Source organism: Montipora capricornis, chromosome 12 (genome assembly GCF_036669925.1).
Source record: "Montipora capricornis isolate CH-2021 chromosome 12, ASM3666992v2, whole genome shotgun sequence".
Classification (NCBI taxonomy): Eukaryota; Metazoa; Cnidaria; class Anthozoa; order Scleractinia; family Acroporidae; genus Montipora; species Montipora capricornis.
This window is the reverse complement of record NC_090894.1, coordinates 17,726,105-17,749,339: the sequence shown is the minus strand read 5'-3', so window position 1 is coordinate 17,749,339 and position 23,235 is coordinate 17,726,105. Positions and strand designations below refer to the sequence as shown.

The 23,235-nt window shown below is 40.6% G+C and overlaps 2 protein-coding genes across 4 annotated transcripts in view; both read left to right on the top strand.

Moving 5' to 3' along the window:
• The window catches only part of LOC138025260 (mitogen-activated protein kinase-binding protein 1-like), a 52,337-nt gene extending 36,404 nt beyond the window's left edge, over positions 1–15,933 (top strand). For both annotated transcript variants that reach the window (XM_068872490.1, XM_068872489.1), the window contains 5 exons: positions 20–94; positions 544–777; positions 1,430–2,867; positions 3,524–3,612; positions 14,026–15,933. In XM_068872490.1, the coding sequence (XP_068728591.1) occupies positions 20–94; positions 544–777; positions 1,430–2,867; positions 3,524–3,612; positions 14,026–14,376 (2,187 nt within the window). In that variant the 3' untranslated portion in view covers positions 14,377–15,933. The remainder of the gene's footprint in view (positions 1–19; positions 95–543; positions 778–1,429; positions 2,868–3,523; positions 3,613–14,025) is intronic.
• A 3,077-nt stretch (positions 15,934–19,010) lies between these two features.
• LOC138026051 (bifunctional protein GlmU-like) lies at positions 19,011–22,443 on the top strand. Of its 2 annotated transcripts, none has more exons than XM_068873237.1 (3): positions 19,011–19,260; positions 19,478–19,751; positions 21,196–22,443. In XM_068873237.1, exons 1-3 carry the CDS (start codon positions 19,127–19,129, stop codon positions 21,433–21,435), a joined length of 648 nt encoding a protein of 215 aa, XP_068729338.1. In that variant the 5' UTR covers positions 19,011–19,126; the 3' UTR covers positions 21,436–22,443. The 2 variants fall into 2 exon arrangements, with proteins under 2 accessions (XP_068729338.1, XP_068729339.1); XM_068873238.1 differs by having other exon boundaries at positions 19,035–19,159.
• Positions 22,444–23,235: the final 792 nt, after the last annotated feature.

The following is a 23,235-nucleotide window of genomic DNA, read 5'->3' as shown; positions in this document are numbered from 1 at the left end:
GATTTCACTTTTTGATCAGTCGAAGCAGGATTTCCAAAGACGCAAGGAGGAAATGGCGCAAGCAGTAGAGGCTACTAGAAAACGACTGGAAGCTGTAAGTCAAGTGTCAACTTTTGTTTAGTAACACTAACATCTCAGCATTTGTGGTGCTTGGTGTAACCAATGTTAGGTACTAACAAGTGAGTTGAAGTAGACTCTCCACAAGTCGACCCTTTTTTGTATCAAATTCGGAGGTGTCGACTTGTTCCGCAAATATTTTAACTGACTTTGCATAACGTTGCCGCGAAAGTTATCTTGAGGACGTCATATCACTTCCGGTTTAGGGGAAATACTTACAGCTTCAATGGCTGCCCTCCAAGGAACTCACATCCACAATATCTGTTTCTCATGCTAATGTCTAACCAATCTTGAAGAGAAACAGTATGTGTACTACCATTTGAAGCCACCGAAGACCTTTTACTTGTTGACGTCAGTAATAAAAAACAATAACTGGCTGTAGTTCTAGTCTGTTAGCTTTGAACGAAATGATTAACTTTCTTTTAGCTGGGATGGAAAGCTAAGGAAGACATCTTAAGGAAATTACCAACAAGTAGTCCAACCACTGCAGCTGCAGCTTCCAGTACTAGTACAGTCACATCAACAACTAACGTGACCTGTGATTTATCAATTACTAATACTACAGTTGTCACAGCTTCATCTGGTGACCTAGGCAATTCCGTCGTGTCCACAGTCGCAGAGTCAGGCATCAAGCCATCTGTAATTACTAGCATATTAGAGGTGTGTGTTGCTCCAGACCATTTTATATATTTTTCTGTTCAGTGTTCTGCTCAATAGGATCCCCTTTCCTTGCATTCGCCTGTACTCGTTACCAAAGAATTTAATAGTCTTCAGATAGAGGAAATTTAAGTACGTCCTCGAGCAGTGGCAGGACGACACTGGGCCGCTGTTAATCGGATTGCTAAATCTTCCCGTAAGAACGGCGAGTCATATGCCAGTGCCATATCTTGGCTTAGAATACGCATATTTATTTGAAATCCTAAGATCAGTCCACACATGTGTTCGAGGGTCTAGCATCCCTTTTCAGAAGAATGCGGAGTTTTGAGATGACTTTACTGTTAATGCAAGGAATGCGGGATTTTTTACTTTAGTATTTATTATGATTTTTAGAGTAGTTTTTAGTTTTGTAGTTGACCGTGTATTATATTTAGTGCTGTAGAGTTTATCAGATCTTCCAAATATTGTCGGCGCTATAATGAACCCATTCAACGGATCGCAAGCAGCTATAAATTAAAGTGAAAAAAGAAAACGTGAACCGTAAATTCAGTACGTGACTCCAACTCAGTTGTTAAGAGGTACTTGGTGTATGTGGGTTTCCACCTTTTGCTTTGTTGAATAATGGATCAGTGTTTGCTATGTCTTTGTCTTTTAGACGCGTCTGTCTGACGCGAGTGACGATAAGGGCACCGCGCGAGAAGAAAAAGATCAGTCGGTCAATAAAGAGATCGCAGCTGGTGACAAAAAAGAAAGTGCATCCAAGGAAGAAGAAGAGAGTGAAAAATCTAAACGCTCTGCGTCTCATTTGATCTCGTTCTTTAGTCAGTCAAAATCGTCCAAGAGCAAGGAAAAAGAGAACACAAAAGAGAAGGACAAATCAAAATCAAAAGAAAAAGGAAAATCCACTCCTCCTTCTCTGGAGAAAAAAATGTCGGAAGCTAAATCATTTCTTGGGAGTAAACTTGAGCGTCAGGGTTCTACTTCCAGTATCAACTCACAAAAATCTGAAGGGAAATCTTGGCGAAAGTCTTTAGGAATTCTAGGAGGGAGTTCGAAACATGATAAGGAAGATAAACATAAAAAGAATGCAAATCTCGAAACTGATACTCCTATCGAAGCGTCAACAGAACGTTCGACTGAAAGTGCGTCGCTTAAGGAAGAGAAGAGTTCTTCAAAGTCTTCAAGAACGGATAATAAGGAAGAAAAATCAAACAAAAAGCGACGAAGTTCCACTCCGACAGCTGAGTTACTGAAGAAAAACTCGCAAAGGGCGCCAATAGCGCAAGACAGCGACGGTTTGAAAACGGTGATACAAGGTAACGAATTTCCGCAAAACAGTTCAATGAAGTTGATACAAACGGAAGGTAAGGAGGAAAGATCCAACAAAAAACGACGAAGTTCATCTCCGACAGTAGAGTTCCTTAAGAAAAATCCGACAACAGCTGTTCACAAAAATGGTAAAACAGATAGTAACACCACTTCTTCCTCAAAAAATAATGTGCAATTAAGAGATAAAAAAGGACGTCTAACAGCTGACAACAGGAGGCTAAAAGCGAGATCTCTTGGTGATATAAGTGATACACTTCACAAGGTGGAAGTTTCAATTTTAGATCCAACTGTTCCTCCCTCAAGAACAGTGGACACCATGGATATTCCGGATCAGAGGACACAGCATATCAAACAACCAATGTCAACCAATATTGTGTTGAAGTATCGTAGTGAAGACGTGCACGATGATGATCCATTGAAGGACCAGATTATTGGTAACGATGCTTTAAAAAATCCCATCTCTGGAGGGGATAGTTCACCAGAACATGACCCAGAAACATCTGGTAGCAGGGAGATATCGGCTCTCGACCCTGCTCTTGTGAAGAAATCTGGTAATCAAGAGAGTATCAATTTTACATCGGCTTCCGAAAAAAAATTGGGGAGAGGGCGGGAGTCGAGTTTTTTGTCAGACATCAGTGAATTGTCAGCTGAGTTGTCAGCCGCTATTGCGTCACCACCACCGAAGCCAATCAGATTATCTGAATCGAACCTGTTAAGCAGTGGCCCACCATTGAACAACACACGAGCACTTGTTAATGATGGCGGTAAGAAACCCAGTATGATGTACATTTAAATTTCGATTTACAATTTGCATGCTCAGTTAGTTATCTTTTTATTTGCTCTCTCGGATAGTGATAACGATGATGATGTTGATAATAGAATAATGTTAACAGTAATATTTATCATAATAACTGTGACTGTTGTTGTTATGATCGGTTTAGACTATTGTTTGTAATTGTATTTTATTTCTTACTGCTATGAGCATGAGTCATCTTAAGGTCGACCCAAACAATTCATCTTATTCATCCTATGTTCTCTTTATCCTTGTGTACTTCTCGCAGCCAAAAAACGTCGAACGTAATTCGCCGAAGGTGCTGGATAAATTACTGGTTTACCTTGACCTTTTAGCGGACTCAACAGCCTGTTAATTGTGAGCCTGAGCCAGTGAGAGTAGCTTAAGTAACTTATTTTATTCATCTTGTGAATTTAGACGTATATTTAAACTGTCGAATGTAGTCGGATATTCGACGTGATCTGTCGAAGATCCGCCACGATTCGCGTTTGGAAGAATTGAACTTAAATAAACGTCGATCTTCACATGCTACATTTTCCCTTCAGTTAGATTCGGAACGTTTTCAAACCGGGCGTTCTAGGTACTTTCTTTCACTTCTAAATACGAGAGAAACACTTTTTTTATTAGATGAGAAAGTCGTTGATCAAGACATGTGTCAGGAAGCTTTGGGAAACTTTGTGAAATCTTTTGAAAACGTCATGGATCTTTATTCACGGGTAAGCAAAGATGTCCACCTTTGATTTCACCAGTAAACTAATTTTATGTGCGATCCGGTGATGAATGTGCAAAGATGTCCAGTGTAGAGTAACAAGTTACATAAGTCACATCGGGTTTTATACATTTAGGCAGTCTTAATTTATTTTTATTTTCAGATATTTTTATAACGACGAAGTAATAATTTCTTAGTAAAACATTTAGTTAGAAAAACGGGCGATAAAAAATAAGAAGAACGACGTTTTGACCGTTCCACGGTCATTTTCAAGTTCAAGTTCATGGATTAACAGTTCCGCATATATACAATTTCTGAAACAATGGAATGAAAGGTAAAAAGCTAAGTATTTACATACGAACAATAAAAATAACAGAATACCAAAATGAAGTGCAAATAAGAGGTGAAGAGAATGAAAAGTATTAGAAGTGTGAAGCAAACAGCTATGCGGGGATGGAATTACTCTGTTTGATTAAAAATTAAACCAAAATTAAACAAGCACAGTGATTCCGTCCGCGGAAAGCTGTTTGCTCAACACTTCTAATAGTTTTCAGTCTCTTCACCTCTTATTGCTGGCGAGCCTTAGCGAGGCAGCAGCCTATTCTTCATGTTAGCGAAAAAAATCAGAATTTGTGGAATGTAAGATCGGAAGCATGCGCAGTCGATTGTGGAGTTTTATGTCTATAATCCGGGGTATTGATACCCGTGATGACGTCACGTGAACGTGAAGGGAATCATCTTAGGGCCGATTTACACGGTACGACTTTTTCGCATGCGACAAGGGCTTACGACAGGCCCACGACATGATTTACGATTGTTGTGTGCGTCAGAAAAAATGTCGTAGCATTTTAAAATGTGTTTTAAAACGCTGCGGCAATCGTAAGTCATGTCGTAGGCGGGTTTTGCTAAAAGCAGGCCCGGCGGCCCGGCGGCCCGGAGGCCCACACAGTTTTGTTGTCCAGCGGTAAATCCACGCACATGCACAGATTTTCATCGGGTTTGGGCGCGCAAATGGAAAACGGTGAGTTTGAATTCGTTTATCATTTTAATAATCATTTCAATCTTTTCTTTCGTTGCATGTTGCCAAGTGAAAAACGTTGCCATTCTCAGTTGTTTTCGTCTGTTTACAACAACAAACAGAAACAAGGATTCAAGTGATTAAAATACTAAACGAATTCAAACTCACCGTCGTCCATTTTGCACGCCCAAACCCGATGCAGATCTGTGGATACACGTGGGCATACATGGGTATATAGGGGTATACAAACATTTGGTTTTATCAACGGAGTTGATAATGTAAATTGGCCACCGTAGAGGGATTCTAAAAGCTGACGTTTCGAGCGTTAACCCTTCGTCAGAGCGAATCGAGGGATTATGGGTTACGTGTAGTTTTTATAGTAGAGTAGGAGCTACGCTATTGGTGGTAACATGGCAACGTGAAAAATAGGAATATATTAGTTAAATGAAAAGCGTTCGTTAATACCGTGAGGATTAAGGGTGCCGATTTGAAAGATGAATTTTTGTTCCAGATTCTTGCGGCTTTCCGTCGTACCTAGATGTAGGGAAAGGCCGCATATAGCCATGTGTTTTTTGGAGTGGTTAGGCAGATTGAAATGGCGAGCGACTGGCTTGGATGCATCCTTGTCATTCTTCTCAACATCGCGAAGGTGTTCGCGGAATCGGTCACCTAGTCGTCTACCTGTCTCACCAATGTATAATTTATTGCATAACGTGCAGGTTATGCAATAAATGACATTTGCGGAGGTACATGTGAAACGATCGGTGATCTTAACAGATCGCTTAGGTCCCGATATCTTGCTAGTGTTAACAATGAAAAGACAAGTTTTGCATCGTGAGCGCGCGCATTTGAAAGTGCCGGGTTGCTCGTTAGTTTTGAGCGCGCTTCTAACTAAAAAGTTGCCTACGTTTTTGTCGCGTTTGAATGAAATAAGTGGAGGTTGCGAAAAGATTCTACCAGTCTCGGGATCATTTTGGAGTAATTTAAAATTACTAAGAATGATGCTTTTGACTGCGTGATTATGAGGATGGAAAGTGAGGGTGAATGGAATTCTGTCATTCTTATCTTTTTGTGACGTTTGTAGTGATGACTGTCGATCAAATTGTTGGGCGCGCTGATGGCCCGCTTTAACCACAGAGACAGGATAGCCACGTTTTTCGAAGAACTGGCACATCTCCTCTGATTTGCTGGAAAAATCGGAGTCATCACTACATAGACGTCGAAGTCTAAGAAATTGAGAATAAGGGATGGAGTTCTTGACATGTGATGGATGTGACGATGAATACAACAAATAACTGTGTGAATCAGTAGGTTTGTAGTGCACACTAGTACATAGCACGTTGCCTCTAATAGAAACGTTGATATCTAGAAAAGCCAATGAAGTTTCCGAAATTTCCCAGGTATATTTAAGAGCCGGATGAAAAGAGTTGACGGAGGTTATAAATTGATCGAGTTCTTCTCTGCTGGATGAAATAGCGCCGATGCAGTCGTCGATGTAACGGCCGTAGAGTTCAGGTTTGGGGCCGTTGTACTGACTAAAAAATTGGTGTTCAACATATCCTACAAAAAGATTGGCATAGCTAGGTCCCATTCTTGTGCCCATCGCTACACCATTAATTTGTTTGTAATAGTTGCCGGCGAATGAAAAACAATTAAGCGTTAAAACTAGTTCGGCAAGGCGGAGGAGCGTTTCCGAGCTAGGTTCTTTGACAGTGCGTTGATCGAAAAAGTGTTTAAGTGCTTGAAGACCTTCGCTATTAGGAATGACTGTGTATAGAGATGTAATGTCCATGGTGAAAATAAGTTTGTCTTGGCCGGAGAAATTGAAATCGCGGAAAATTTGTAGTGCGTGTGTACTGTCTTTAATGTATGATGGCAAAGATTTGACGATAGGCGTCATAATCCTGTCTAAGTAGCTAGAAATGAGTTCGGTGGGGCAACTACAGGCAGAAACGATAGGGCGACCTGGGTTGTTGGGTTTGTGAATTTTAGGCAAGAAGTAAATGCACGAAGTTCTAGGGGTGTTGATGATGAGATTAGTGGCAGTGTCCGGTAATTCTTGATTAACTATAAGATTTTGAATGGTGTCTTTGACAAGTTTTTGATTGTTGGAAGTGAGATCTTTAGGGATTTTGGCATAAAACGAGGTATCCGAAAGTTGCCGCAAAGCTTCTTTTTGGTAAAGGTCGGACCGCCAAACAACTACCGCGCCGCCTTTGTCGGCCGATTTGACAACTATGTCGTTGCGTTTACTAAGATTTTTAAGTGCCGCCCATTCTTCCGAGGAAAGGTTGGAAAATATAGTGTTGCGATTGAATTTAAGTTTGTGAATGTCGTGACGGCATTTTTTGGTGAAAAAATCTAAAGAGGCAAATTGTCCCTCTGGGGGAGTCCATTTGGATTTGCGAACTAGAAGTGTTTCAAAAATATCTTTATTAGAAGTGTCCGAATCATGCTCTTTGTCGTGAAAAAAGGCTTTTAACTGAACGCGGCGAAGGAATTTTTCGACATCTTGCTTAATAGAAAATTCGTTGGTGCGTTTGGTAATAGGGACAAAATTTAGGCCCTTACTGAGAACAGATTTCTCTGAGTCAGTAAGCGGAAGATTTTCTGGAATTGTAATTACGGTATTGTGGCTATGCAATGTAGTGTCGTCGGTAATTTGCGGACCTATTAATTGTTGAAGTTTTAGAGTCTTGGTTTGGTGTAAATGGTCAAACAGTCCAGAATTAAGTTGTCGGATTTTAGCGCGAATCGATTGTACTAAAATTGCTGGACAGATTTTGGAAAGTTCGGAGCGACAATGAAGAATTTGTTTGTCAAGTGCGATTCGTTTTTGGCACATAGCTCTAATTGTGATCCTCATAATATTACGTGAAAAAGAATTTTGCGCACATCGAATTTGGTGAAGATACTGATTTGAGTGAGAGAATGTAGCCGGATGAAAGTTCGAGCGAAAACCTATAGGAATGACTTTAGAATTGAGGCAACGGCCGATGAAGTTGATGTGACTACAAAACCTAGTTTTGGCGAAAATGAGAGTGGCTAAACGGAAAGCTAAGTTACTGCTAAGTGTGGGAAAAGGAAAAAGATAACTTACAATTTCCTGGCGTAGCTCCTTGGTGAGTTTCTTCAAGCTTGGCATGGTCGTCTTGGGTCTCCTGTTAGAAATCTGTGGATTAAAAAATACTAGAACAACAAGGTTAGTGGTCGCAGCGGTTGAATGACAAATGAATGAAGGGGTAGTTTCTAAAGAAACTGTGGTGCTGCGTCGGTGGGGAAGTAGTATACAAAAATTTGGTTTTATCAACGGAGTTGATAATGTAAATTGGCCACCGTAGAGAGATTCTAAAAGCTGACGTTTCGAGCGTTAGCCCTTCGTCAGAGCGAATCGAGGGATTATGGGTTACGTGTAGTTTTTATAGTAGAGTAGGAGCTACGCTATTGGTGGTAACATGGCAACGTGAAAAATAGGAATATATTAGTTAAATGAAAAGCGTTCGTTAATACCGTGAGGACTATAAAAACTACACGTAACCCATAATCCCTCGATTCGCTCTGACGAAGGGCTAACGCTCGAAACGTCAGCTTTTAGAATCTCTCTACGGTGGCCAATTTACATTATCAACTCCGTTGATAAAACCAAATTTTTGTATACTACTTCCCCACCGACGCAGCACCACAGTTTCTTTAGAAACTACCCCTTCATTATATAGGGGTATACATGGGTATATAAGGGTATTCATGGGTATATAGGGGTTTATAAGGGTATGTAAGGGTATACATGGGTATATACGGTTAATTATTTAAATGTATTATAATATACGCGTGGGAATACATTTTAATTTAAATACACTATAATAGGGGATACATGAAGTACCTAGGATACACGTGAATTTACCGCTGGACAAAACAAACTGTGAAAAATCAGGACTGGGCTACCGGGCCTCCGGGACGTCGGGCCGTCGCGGGCCGTGGGCCGCGGGCCTGCTTTTAGCAAAACCCTGTCGTAGGCCTGTCGTGAGCTTGTCGCATGCGACAAAATCGTATCGTGTAAATCGCCCCTTACAGCCTCACAGCCTTCGAGTTGAGTACTTTTCTAGTGGCTCGTCATTGGTCATCATTCAACCGTACATGTTCAGTCTTTGAACCTCTTACATTTGACCAACGAGTCAATTTGTTCTTCAATTTGTTCTTCAATCAGTTTTCGAGCTAAACCACGAGCAGTCGTCCTTCTTTCCTCAGAACAACGCACGACGGGTGAAATTATTATTTTATGCAAATGCTAGTGGTAACGAGATGCTTCCGTGAAGCATACACTGGGTTGCCTGTGGTACGTAATACAGAAAATCAGAAGGCACTGAATTGCGTGGTATTGAAATACAGCATTCCAGTCTCTGAAGAATAACAAATAAAAGAGAAGCGAGAAACATTGGCTTCGGGGCTGACATGTTGATAATTTTCAAGTTCCCTCACAACTTCGTTTTACCACAAGTGTGCCCTCTGAGCATCTGACAGCTTTGTAATACTAAAGTTCACTGAAGTTAAGCTCTGCCGGTCGGGTTAGTGTTAGGATGGGAGACCAAAACAATAAACCCCTCCCAAAAACAGAAGCATCTGCCCGAAAATACTAGTAACGCTAACAAATGCGAACTTAGCAAGGTACAGATTCTGTTTGCTTGCGTTATGCAAAACAAATATTGATGAAACAGCAAATAACTTTTGATACACAGTTTTTAGAAAGAGCAGAAGGAAGTTTCCGGGACGGTCGATCGAGAAAAAAATATTTACGACATGAAAACAACATTAATTTTGAACCATGAATATAGAATATAAAAAGGTACGATCAGCGACAAACATTTTGGGAGATTTTTGCTACGTTCAAGTAAATTGCAAAATCGAAAGTGACATGGCCGGAATTCAGCGGGCGTCGTGATTAAGTTACCGCGGCATGTTTACTCGCCAAACAGTGAAGCATCTGTCTCAAATGATGGCAAGATACCGCGTTTTTGTAAGTTTCTTTTTCTGTCAAGTGTTATAAAGTTTGACAATGAAATGAGCGAAGTCAAAACAAAGATCACAATCGCCCAAGTCTTGTTTATGCAAAGTCAAAATTTACTCTCCAAGACGCGTACGACGTTATTTATCACCAGGTAATTCCATCATTTTGGAAATAGCAGCTACTTTTTTATTCATCTGCGTCACCAGTTTTCACTGATTTTGGGGCTCATTTTGTTGAAACTCAAGCACGCTTCCAACAGGCCTGTGAACCCTTCCTGCTTACAGAGCAATACTAAAAAACTTCTCCCATATCACATTTCAACCTTAAGCTCGAAAATTCACTACACCACATGATATTATAATTCACAAAGACAGAAAATACCACAGAATCCTTTTCCAGCGAAAAATTTATTGAAACAAACAACATATTTGCTCTTATAGGCGAAAACCTCTTCCTATTTCATTGCGTGCGTGAAGACAAGAAACTCAATCGTGTCAAATTACCATGTACTTCGGGTAAATAGAGCTCACTTTGATTTCGTCCCGAGGGGCGATAGATTGTTGTCGAAGTCCAGTACTCGTCGCTTTTGAGCTTCCTCCCTAGTTTATCCTAGTGACTTTCCATTATTGAGCTCCATAAGGGTATATTTTGTTTAAGGATCCACTAAAACGCCATTCGCGTTACATGACTTTCGACGCCATTGCAGGCTAAGTTAATGATTCTACTGTGTCCACTAGAGAAATCTACGCAGTTCCACTATCCTCTCGATCCTAAGAAAATACGCGCAGAAGGCTCTATACACAAAGACACCACTTACCAGGGGAGTGACATGCAAGACTTTTACCGACACGGGAAAAAAAAAACTAAAAAAAAGAAAAAAAAGAAAACAAACAAACTAAACGCAGACCTCGACTGGGTTTGCCCATAGGCAACCCAGTAAAAACGAGGCGTGTCACGCAATCTCGCGCTCTACTATGTCAAAGAAAAATAAGAGACTACTCGCAGTGTATTCTCAAGCACGACAATCAATTTAAATTGTGGTTTGCTCAACTACGCTCAGCATTTCTCAAAAGGTAACTCTTTTGCTGGAAAGGGGACAGAAATTTGAGAAGAACAGAAGTTTAAATTCAAAGAATGAACTGACATGCCATTGTTTTGAAATTATTCCTTTGCTTGTAAAATAGTAACGCCTGTCACACAGGCTAACGATATGCACATTTCTTCGCTCTTTTAATGCTTTCACGCACATTTCCGGTACCCTCTTGCTTCAAACATTTGCAGCTGTTTTAAAATAAATACCAGTCACTGCTCCCAGTTTCCACGCCAGCGCCAGCACTCACTTTCACATTGAAATTCCAAGTTTACACTTCATTTTCGCATTCTGTTATTTTTATTGTTCGTATGTAAATACTTATATTTTTACCTTTCATTCCATTGTTTCAGAAATTGTATATATGCGGAATTTTTTATCCATGAACTTGAACTTCAAAATGACCGTGGGACGGTCGAAACGTCGTTCTTCTTATTTTTTATCGCTCGTTTTTATAACTATTTTTTTTATGGCTAGTCTGCTTACCATACGATGAGTCCGTCCTGCTCATTGCCATACATTCTGAGTCTGTTTTTTCGTGCTTTCAATCAGTTGTCGCTCTTTTTTGCCGTTTTTCGTCAACATTATTCAGCCTGCTTTCTCTCGCTCGTGCTTGCTCTTTTATCCGCTGCTCGCCACGCCTGTTGTTGTTTGTCACTGATACCTCGCCTCGTGTTGTCGGTCGTTCTCCTTCACGTTGAGCATTGCTTCCTCGTTGCGGTGTGTAAACTTTTTTTTCTCTCTGTTTCTTCGTTGTATGACGTACTAAAGAAATAATTAGCTTGTTTTTTGCTTATCTTTAGATTTTTTTCTTGTTTTACTAAAACGTAGTGTCAAATGCAGTACGCTGGCCGTGTTATTTCCCGCCAGAAAACTCTGGTTGCCGCTGTGGGACATTTCGCTTATTGGCTTACATGAAGAGTTTAAAAAACTTGGCTCCATCACAAGTCTTTCTCGATTAGTTAGTCTGGTTCACGTTCTACAATATGGGCGAACTATCGTCAAAATAAGTTGGTACGAGCGGTTTCAGAGTGAAAAAAGAGAATGAAAGATTCTCTGTTGCATGCTTTACGTCGTCGTCCTTATGCAGAGGACCGCAAACACACTTGCTAAAATCTGTGCTGCACGTGTAGCACGATTATTTATGCTCTTTTAACCGATGATATGATTGTTTTGTGGCTCTGTCGTAGTCGTAGCCGTCGTCGTTTCTTAAACTCCCTCTTTCACGTTGAGCATCGCTTGCTCGTTGCGGTGTGTTTACTTTTTTTCTCTTCCTCTCTTTGTTCGTTGTATGACGTACTAAAAACTTATTAGCTCGTTTTTTGCTTATCTTCAGAATTTTCTTGTTTTACTTAAACGCAGTGTCAAATTCAGTAGGCTGGCTGTGCAACTCCCGCGAGAAAACGCTGGTTGCAGCTGTCGGACATTTCATGTATTTTCTTACATGAAAGGTTTAAAGTGTGAACGAACGGTACGACGCGACGGCAGCGAAAACGTCACAAATTTTGCATGTTTAATGAGCAAAAACAATAGCTATGCACGCTCTGCACGCGCATTTTTCATTTTTGTCAATTTCTTTCACGTTTTCGGCAAATCTGCGACGTGAAATGACCAATTCACAAGTTTTAAGGCCTGATCAAACGCTCGCAACATTTCAACGCAACATCTTTCAACATGTATTGAACGGGGTGGCCAAACGCACGCAACATTTTCATCATTTTCAACGCAAAATGTCAATGTTCATGTGCCCCAGGCCCCTGGCACGCAAGAAGTGGACCTAACGCGCATGCCCTAGCGCAACAATTTTCCGTGAAGGTGGCCAAACGAGTACAACATCATGCAACATCACAAAATGTTGCACGAAAATTTTGACCGTTTTCAAATTTGATCCAACATATTACAACATATCGCAACACGGTGGCCAAACGTATGCAACGTGTTGTGCCCAACAATGTTGCAAGATGTTGGGTTGAAATGTTGCGAGCGTTTGGCCAGGCCTTTCCGCAGAAAGTGAACGCAAGGCAGTGAATTTGAATTTTCTGTCGTAGCTTCAACACCGCACGTCCTAATTCAGTTCCTGGAAAGTTGCGCTAGTTTTTAGAAGTTAGACAAACCGACATAATGACTACAAAGATTAATCATCCTGAACTTGCAATTTGAAATGACGTTTTCGTTACCGTCGCGTCGTAGATCTTAAACTCCGTATAAGGGAATTTAAGAAACGATGACAGCTACGGCAACGCCAACGCCAAAAGGTAGTAATATTATTGGTTAAAAGAACCAAAATGATCGTGCTGCACGTGCAACAAGCAGTTTTGAACATTTCTCTCCCGTTTTCGTCAAAAGTACTACGTGAAATGACCAAATTTAAGGTTTTGACGACAATGTGGACAAACTACAGTGAATCTTTCAGTCTCATTCTTTACTTCAAATCCGTCCGTACCAATCCAGTTATAGGACACTTCGACCACATTGTATAATATAAACAAGACTGAATAATCATGAAATACTTATAACAGTTGAAACGTACATTTTGAAGTCACGTTTTCGTCGCCGTAACCGTCGTGTTTTCTTAAACTCCCTCATAAGCCGCCGTGGTTTCCCTACTCCCTAATTAAACTTTCTAGCATCGATGCGTTACCATGTTTTCTTAACCATGGGTCTCTGCGCTAAAATCTTTTTTTTAAAAAAACAAAGAGGGAAGTGACCCTGTTACTCACCGGGACAATGGACCATTTTCGAGTTCTCACGGCTGGACTGGATCTAGCATGAAATGGAGGCTAATGTGGGCAAGTCTTTTCAAATGCAAATTAATTTTTGCCGCATTAGCCTCCATTTCATGCTAGATCCAGTCCAACCGTTAGAATACGAAACTGGCCGATTAAAGCGAGTTTCTCCCACAAACACAACAAGCACCTGAAAAATTCAAGCGGCATCAACGGAATTCGAACCCATGACCTCCGCGATGCCAGTGCAATGCTCTACCAAGTGAGATATAAAGCCAATCAGTTGTGAGCAGATAAGGGCCATGATCACTTCTTTCTTTCGTCTGTAACCCGCACTTCAAATATGCATTTGTCATTCACCAAAATCATTCCAATTCGCTATCCACCCTTCGAACAACTAGGGCCAGCCAGGACTAGCTTAATATTCTTGTAAATATCGATTTCTGATGGTTGAAAATGACTGTCGAAATTTGGCGTCAAGTTGGTTACGCGGTACTTTATAGTGATGCTTATTGTACTGAACACTTTACAAGTGGGTCGTTAGTTTCAAAACTGAGTTTATAGAAATCCATTTTTTATTGCAGTTGCTGACCAATGAACCGTCTGAAGAAAGTAATCGTCTTCTGTCGTTTTTCTCAAGCACGTTCTCAACGGTTGAGGAGCAGATCCACCAGTCACGTGTTCGAAGGAGACAGTGGGAACTTTCCTCCCTCCCCAGCGGAAATTCTGACAGAGATACCAGGCCTCCTGGCTTGATGATGAGCAGGTCAACTGGCAATCTTGATACAATCTCTTCAACTGCTATATCTCGGCGGCGACGACACTCTGAGGTTTCGATTTCCGCTATCCCTGAAGTGGAAGCAGAATTGCATGAAGTGCTATTGGATTACTCTAAGAGATTAATGGAAATTGTCGTCCCAAAGATAAACAAGTGACTTGAATGTCTACTTTAGGGGTGGATAATTATATTTTTTGACCAGTGTATGCCACTGGAACTCAGTTCTTGGACAATACCTTCTACGCATTCAGGTCTGGAGTAGAAACCGAAACTTTCTACCCTATTCTAGATTTCTCCAATACAGTATAAAAAGGTTTGCTAAATTTGAAGTTCTGATCATTTAAGCTACTAGCCTCTAATTTCCAGTATTTTAGACACTGTTGGACTGTTTCTAGTGCAGCTCCCCTTTATTTCTGTACCCTTTCTCACATTCCTAGTAAAGTTTGTTCACAGAGGCTCTTACAGAAGTCGCATTAAGCGACGAAGACAATTTAAAACGCTGCAAAATAATATAGAGCATAAGGAAAATCAACAGCTATTAAGAATGAATATCATCTAAGTTTTAATGACAGACACAAATGCAATACTTTATCGTGCATTCTTTATCCTCACTTGAAGAACGTTGTCACCAATCGATTTATCAATTTACAGGGTACACTCTTCTTTTATTGAACAACGCAAACAAGATACAGAAAAACCCACGTAGGAAAGCGCGAGACTTTCCATGTAGACCCTCTTTACATGAAGAAACAATTTTTTAGGTTTTGAAAGCTTTTTTATTTTGCAAACTCAAATCAAAATTAAAAATTTATTAATCAAAGAAAGCACACTGATGCCCTTAACTGTAATAGGGTTTGTATTTTTTTTAATTGCGGCCATTTAGAGTGTGTGGGCTATTTATAAAAATAATAAACCACTCCAGCAACTAGTGGCATTATTCTTACAAAAAAAAAAGAATCCTATTTAGTCTTATTTATCAAGTATGGAATTTATATCAGAACTTTTTGAGGCTAATTATGTAGGTACTCTTATTCGGGGGTTTCTACTGTAATCTCAAAATACTTAAGCTTCTGCAAATTTATACTTTTAAAGGGACCTTTGAAGTCGCCTATGTTTTCGTCGCTTAAAACTCCTTAATTTCTGTGAACAAGTCAATTAACGGCTTGTGGTTAAAGTTAGGGTTTTTATTCCAAAGTTTGACCGATCATTGGGGATGCTGACAACGCCGTGGCTCAGCGAAATTAAACTGAGAACAGTAGCTGAAATCCTCACTTGAACTGTTTATTCGTTGTTCAACATGCAATTCTTCATCGAACTGTCAAAACCGTAATTACAAGATGCATCACAAACCGGGACCTCCAGAATCAAATTCAGCAAACGATGAGCGTTCCAAGTCTAATCTTTAAAATCATCTCCTCGTTAGAGTCCAAGTGGCATAAAATCGCTCCTGAGGCCGTGTGAATCCAGGTTCCTATGATTTGGAGGATGCAACTCGCGCATCTCTCTTCTGAAATACCGTTTTCTGAGACACCTATATAATTAGGACTAGCCAATCAATGCTCCATGTGTCCGATTACGTCACATGTGTATAAATTAATTTTTGTCTTGATGTGGAAAATATCAATCAAAAAATGACTAGGTTCGAGATAACGAAGTTAAGTTGGAAAGAAAATAAAAGAAATGAAGGTCGCAGGCCCTCGTTTTCTACCAGCCATATCGTGTTATAGTTCATTATAATGTAACATTCTCATTTAAATGATATTGGAATACCTGCAACAAATCGTTTTATTTCCAAAGGGTTTGAATTGGGTACAACATTGAGTTAGCCAATTTGGTCCATTACCCTGTATTGAATAATACAGTTGCTGGTATCGGATCGCATCGCCCACAATAAAGTTAACTCGCCTACTTGTTCGAAGTATTTTCGCCCATCGATAAGTTAACTCGCGTATTCTATCATTGACTGGATTGTACCACAAATACATACATTAGCGCCCTTCATATTCATCTACAACTACATGTTCCAGCACTCCGCTTAAGTCCCCTACTCATCTCGAATAGTGTGTGTTCTTGAACGTCCCACAGGGAACTTACGAACATATAATATATTTATGAGACGGGGCCTACGATTTATAGTCCTTATCCGTACAGATACAGATGAAGTCACAAAAGAAGTATGGATCCGGCAGGGGTTCGAATCGCCGACCTGCCGCATAACAGCCCGTTGCTCAACCAACTGAGCAACCGGTGCGCGATGTACGAGAACGACCACAAGTACGAGTTTTCTTTACTGGGCACGCGCATTACGTGTAGAGAACGAAATAGCGATAAAAACGAAGACGTCATCGTACTCCAATCTGAAGGTCGCTAGTAAACCTTGAGGAGAATCCTGCACCGACTTTGCTTGCTATGCAGTTCATGTCCAAGGTACCATACAAATTAGAATGATGGGCAAGTTGGATCCACGCTTGCGCTTCACATAATTTTATGAAAGCGTCGCAAATGTAAATCTCCAAATGCGCTACTCAAAAGATGATTCAATTTATGAAAAATTTCACAAATGTTTAAAGCACCAGTTAATAGTCGTAAAAGTCGCGAGCTACATCTTGAATGACTACATCTCTCTGAATGAAGCCAACAAAAAAACGTTTTTGTGGAAAGTTTGGATCAATTTTGACATTTAGAAGTACGCGAAATGGTAAGAAGCGGTTTTTGTGATGAGCCTGCGTCTGTCTGACCGTCAGGTATTACACAACATCGCGTCTTCATCAAGTTTTTTCGATTTCGCTCGGATTTCTAGCTTTTTTCGCTCGTATTTCGTACTTCTAAACTTTTGGAGTTTAAGGAATTTAATAAATCAATTATTCCATTCGCCTTTGTTGGATACGAGAGGCTGGTTGTAAAACAGTGGATGGCGTTGAACGCGCGCGTTGATTGACTACTCAAACTATCACCCAACTAGTGGACTAATGAAAATCCTGCATTTTGATTGGTTACGCCACTAGAGGACTATTGGTAATAGTCCACGAGTAGCGAAAGGCGTGACGCTTTCTTTCGTTTTAATCGCAAATATATATTTCTTCAACTTGCATTTACTAACTTTGATATTGCCTTTTCTGTCCGGCTAGTTGGGAACTGAACCAAAACAATTAGACCCTTCGCCCTTAAGGGCCACGGGTCAATAGCCCATTCGGCTTCGCCTCATGGGCTATTGACCCGTAGCCCTTGCGGGCTACGGGTCTAATTGTTAACTATTCACCTCCGAGCATTTCGCGCGGAATTTGGGCCCGAAAGTGGTGTAATCTTTGCAGGAATAAATGAGTTAAAATCGTCCTTTTGTGCTCTATTATCTCTCTGTCTTACTATATACTGACGGAACGTTTAAGACATAAAATACTAACACGGTTTCAGAGTGTTTTCTTTTTAAATCATGTCTACTGACTTTTGTCGACTACACATTTAGCACAGGTCAAAGCATGTGTTGAAAAAAACCTGAATCTCATGGAAAAACCAGTTCTACATTTTTCATTTTTTAAAACCCAGTTTAATTAAACATGTCTTGTTGGTGTGAATGGGGTATAAGTGTTGGAAGGTTAAACTAGACGCTTCGTGAGCAAACCAGGGGATCGAGCTTGTTGGGAAGCGGTAGGCGAACTCGGTCCAGCAGCAATGTCATTTAATCGGTAAAAGACAACGGCTCAAAACGGCAACCCAGTAAACTAAACTCAGGATCACAACTGTCCGAAAAACTCAAAATCTCTCAAAACCTGAAAAAAAGCATACACGATAAACGTACGCATAATGTGCTCACAAAATTAAATTTGTAGCTTCTTACAGCGCTCGAATGCGGCATATTTCTCATCCCGCAGAGCTGCTCTGTCCGGAAACAAAACATTACTCACAGTCGAACCTCCCGTAGGCGACCACCCAAAATGTCAAGCCCACGTGGTCACTTACGGGAGGTGGTCGCTTACGGGAGGTAGTCGCTCCAAAGTTCACCCAGCTTTCCATCCATTTGTGGTGGGTAGAATGAGTACCAGTACTACTGGGGACAAGTTGTGTATACAACGGGATAGGAGTTGCGCCCACCCCTGCCATGAGTTGCGGTAGATGCCGCAAGCCATGGTAGAAGCGTTGAAAAAGGAGCCTTCGGGTTGCCTTCGACTGCGGTCGCCCACTTGTCTTTGTTGTTGCTTGTACTGTATCCATAGTATTTCTAGTGCCCCTTAAAGCTACCAAAGATACCAAAGAATATACTTAGCAATGGAGTGACAGGAAAGACCTATTGCACAACTTTTTTCATTTTCCGAATTTTTTAACGCCGTATCCCACAACCGCGCGCGGCCTGTATTTCGAATTCAACATGGCAGAGGCGAGGTTAGATCTCGTCGGGTCTACTTGAATGTTCATTCAGTAACAGGAAATGTGGTGGACACGGAATGATCTGTTGAGTTTTGGCGATGGAAATACTGCAGGGAATTTGGAAACAACACCTAAGGCCGTGCGCGGTTGTGGGATACGGGGTTAAAATTTCTCTTCCCAGTCCTCCAAATTACGTCACCAGATCACCTGGGGCCGGTTGCTCGAAGCCTGGTTAGTGCAAACCGTTGGTTAAGAGGTGTCAAAACCTATAGGTTTCCATGATATTTAACGCTGGTTAGCGCTAACCATGCTTCGAGCAACCCGAGCCTGGTTTGTACTCAAGACTCGCTTTGAAGAGGAAGCAGACATATGATTTCGGGACTTTCGTTCCCAGATCCCATCGTTTCTCTTAGTGGGCGGGGCCTTTCGCATAAGAAAATGATTGTAGTCCTCTTTTTCCGTTCAGAACGGAATTCGCGAAATGCTCTTACCATTTGCGAGAATCCTTCCGTTTCCAGGTCCTTTTTCACAAGATCGAGTGAAATATGCGGGATGGAATGCTGTGTAGTATTAAAATGGTAAGCGCCATTCTCATCCGGTTGATCAATAAATTCGGAAAATCGCTTAGGTACTTTACCTTTACGCAACGATCATTCAATCCGGATTATTTGGCTAAATGGTAAGCACCCCTGGATTTCACGACTTATGGAGTTCATGTAGTTTTAAACATGGCGGCACTCAGGAGGATTACATTGTGAAGCTTTAAGTAGCTTCTCAGAGAATGTGTCCCTTCGTATCGTAGTTTTAAACAGACAATTTGAAAAAAATTACTTCCGGTTCAAGATTTTATTGTTCACTAGCGAACCAATGAAAAAAATGAATTTCCGTTTTTCTAGTGCGAAGGGCCCGCCGGCCAGGAGAAAAGATGTGATCTTGGAACGAGAGAAGATGGCTTACCAAATCGAAGAAAAGAACCCACTTCCAAGCGGGACGCCAAGCGCGCTATCCTGTTATGCGCTGCGTCTAAAACCTGGACAAGAAATTAAAGAATGCTTGCTTGCTTTTGTAAAGAATGAAAACCTGAAGGCTCCTTTTGTTCTGTCCTGTGTGGGCAGTGTTTCACAAGCTACACTTCGTTTAGCAAATGCTGTGAAAGACAATACCAATGAGGTGAGGCAACATCACTGTGAGGAACCAAAAAGTTCCACAAACAGGGGTAACAGCTCCAGCTTGAATACCTGGCTTCTAATTTACACTACCGGTAATTTGTTACAATGCCTCGTTCTTCAGACGATGCCGCAATAGCTAGTGGCGGGTATTAGGCCATTCCATTTAACAGACACACCTCCCCTATTGAGGGTGTCTTTAAGAGCTTACCCCCTGAGGATATTGAAGATCAAAGTGCCGACACATCTCCTCCTTCAGAAAAAGGGTTGTTAAGGGAAAAGATTAAAGAAACCAAAGAAACCGACTGGGTTACCGCATCCGAAATCACCCACACTTACCCCCTCCCTCCCCCTGGATTTCCAAGCCCCTCAATAGGAATGAGTGGGGGAGGGGGGGGGGGGGCTGCGCATAATAAATGGATGGCCCATTCTGAAGTCGTTCCACAAACACTTTTCATGTTGGAGCAAGTCGAGGATTGTTTTCAGACTTCTTTTGTAACTCCTCAGTTTGCTTCATTAACCCTTTAAGCCCCGAGGGGTTCCCCATTGACGAGTAAAATCGTCTGGCGTTAGACAGAGTAAAATCTATAAGTGCCATTTGGCACTATCGGGGCTGAAAGGGTTAACCGGGGACATAGTTTTTTTCACGCTGTTAGCTTAACCCTTTAAGCCCCGAGGGGTTCCCCATTGACGAGTAAAATCGTCTGGCGTTAGAAAGAGTAAAATCTATAAGTGCCATTTGGCACTATCGGGGCTGAAAGGGTTAACTGCGATGATTGATCACTTTGAGTTACAGGTGGTTTGCAACCAATCTCTAGAGACACCTATAACAATGCAGCAATGTACAATTGCTGGTGGATGAACAAAAGGAGCTAAATTATGAGAGATCTTTTGTTTTCGTCTACCAACATGGCGGCGATGACCAGAGGTCTTTTATCTTGTCTTGTCCACTTGCTTGTCTTTTTACAGCTGTAACGGACACGACAAGTTTTCTTAGAAAACTCAAACGGTAAAGACAGCCTTAAAAATGGACAAGACAAGACAAAAAAGTTTGCTAGCAAGGGAACACATTCACCTGCTTATCATGATAAGTCTCTTAACTGCACCAGGCCACGGAGCTGGAAAGACATTGTTCTCACCATAGTGCCAACCCTTCCAATTTATCAGAATAGTCTTCTTGGTTTGCATCCATGTGACACGACAGCCATGTTGGATGGCAATACAATACAATTTGTTTTTGTAGAATTTGCACGAGAATAAAGTTAAGTTCCCAGCGGAGAGACAGGTTATTGTTCTTGCCATCCAACATAACCGCCGTGATGTCAGATGCAAACCATCAATAATGCCTATTCAGAATAAACGTTCATGTAGAAAACTGACTGAATAAATTTAATAGTGATTAAATTAGGAAATAAAATGGAAGGTCCTTATCTCCTGTTTTTTGCTAGGTAATTCAAGTCCAGGGAAGGCACGAAATTGTTTCATTGGTCGGAACACTTGCTGGTGCAGCACATCTTCACACTTCCCTTTCAGACCAACATGGGCATGTTATTGGTGGCCATGTTATGGGCAACATGATAGTTTTTACGACTGCTGAAGTTGTGATTGGAAACTGTGATACACTTTCATTTACTCGGGAAATGGATTATGACACTGGTTTTGATGAACTTGTAGTGAAAGAGAGTTAAGAACAACATATGAAATCGGTGTAGAGAAAGCTGGAGTACCTGTCAAAATGTTCTTTTTAAAATCTTAACCAACTGACCCCTTAGGTGTCCTAGGACCCCCCCAGTTGACGAGTAAAATAGTTTGGCGGTAGACAGAGTAAAATCTGTTAAGTCTCACTCTCAGGAGTCAATGGGTTAATAACAAAAACTAATGATTGGAGTAACACTTAAAAAGATTTAGAATTTAAAGAATAATATTTGTGTTGTAATTTATTGTATTGTAAAAATATTAGCTAAGCTACATTAGGTAACCTATCTGAACTGAGACTGAAATTCTGTGAGGGAAAAGAGAAGAAAAGGGATTTGAAAAGAGGAAAAACTGATAGCTTATCTAATAAAATAATAGAAATAGTGATATGCATTCAAAAAATAGAGTCAGAGCTCGGTGCAATTTCATGCCATAGCCTTAACCCATTGACTCCCAGGGGTTCTCCATTGACGAGTAAAATTGTCTGGCATTAGACAAAGTAAAATACTAAGTCTGGCTGGTTTAGGCTGGTTTGGGGCGTCAATGAGTTAATAAAATTGTGGTGTCCTCAAATTTGGATCATTTTACTTACATTTCTATTTTTGAAGAACATTTCAACAGTTAATTATTTACAAATTACAGGGCTGTAGCCAGTATGAGGCAAACCGAGGCACTTGCCTCTGTAATTTTTTCGTGAAATTTTAAAATAAAGCGTGATTCCAGTGTTGTCTTTAATATGTACTCATCATAAACACTTAAAATACTGCCGAAGATAATTTAACCATGGACATTGCTTCAGTCATATTTGTTTTCTGCCTACGGCCCTGAATTATAAGAGTGAAAGCCATTAAAACCAAAGTTTTTAGGTTGCAATAACTTTATTTAAGGAGGAAGACATGATAACCAATTACAGTTTTCTAACTTAAAACCTTTTGTGGCTTACAAGATCCTTGTATTTGAGATACTAACAAAATAAAGAGTGTTGCTGTTGTTATATCACACATTGTTAGACTGTGTTTTCGATCTGTTTATGGTCATCAAAACACAAAAATGCGACTAAAATTAGGGAAACTACAGCATCACCCTCTGTAAAGAATTTGGTGGTTAGCTTCATCTGCCTTTATTTGTTCTGCTCATTATTTTCCTATGCAAGGGTTAGGGTTAGATTTAAGACATTTTTGGTTCAAACTCATGAAGTTGATCGTTATATTTAATTCTGTGCTAAGACGTGTTTAGTGATGATGAGTATTACACATTTTAGATTCAGGGCATGGCAAATAGAGATACATCTGCTACAATAAGTGCACACATACTTCAATGATCTCAATTTGATAGAGACCTTAAGATACTGTCACCATTTCCGTTTTACAGGTAGGAGTAGGTTACCTGTTGTTGTATTCATAAAAATGGTGAAACTGGTAATAAGCAGAGTAGACCTGGGACAAAAAATAACATGTGGGCAACCAAGGTAAGGATGGTGCAAGGGGCCAAGAAATTTGTTTTATTTTTTTTTCTGAAGGGTCTTATGATGCAGAATTTTACATGTTTACCTCTTTTGCATAGGAAAACGTTGATACTTACAGTAAACACCCGCATATAAGAACAAGTGGATTAAGAACATCAGGCTGAAATTTGGCCAATAAAGCACCACATAAATAAGAACAAATTCAGGCTGATAAATAAAACATGTTTTTAATATAAAGGGAAAGGGTATTAGAATAAGGCAGCAATACAGTACGGTAACTTATATCAAAGTACTATGGTTTTCAGGACCATTACAAACTATAAAATCT

Excerpts from the sequence above, each read along its gene's own strand:
- LOC138026051 (XM_068873237.1), top strand. The coding sequence starts at position 19,127 with ATGCGGGATGGAATGCTGTGTAGTATTAAAATGGTAAGCGCCATTCTC. Across the intron at positions 19,261-19,477 it reads CCGGATTATTTGGCTAAATG|TGCGAAGGGCCCGCCGGCCA; the intron begins GTAAGCACCCCT and ends CCGTTTTTCTAG. Across the intron at positions 19,752-21,195 it reads TGAAAGACAATACCAATGAG|GTAATTCAAGTCCAGGGAAG; the intron begins GTGAGGCAACAT and ends GTTTTTTGCTAG.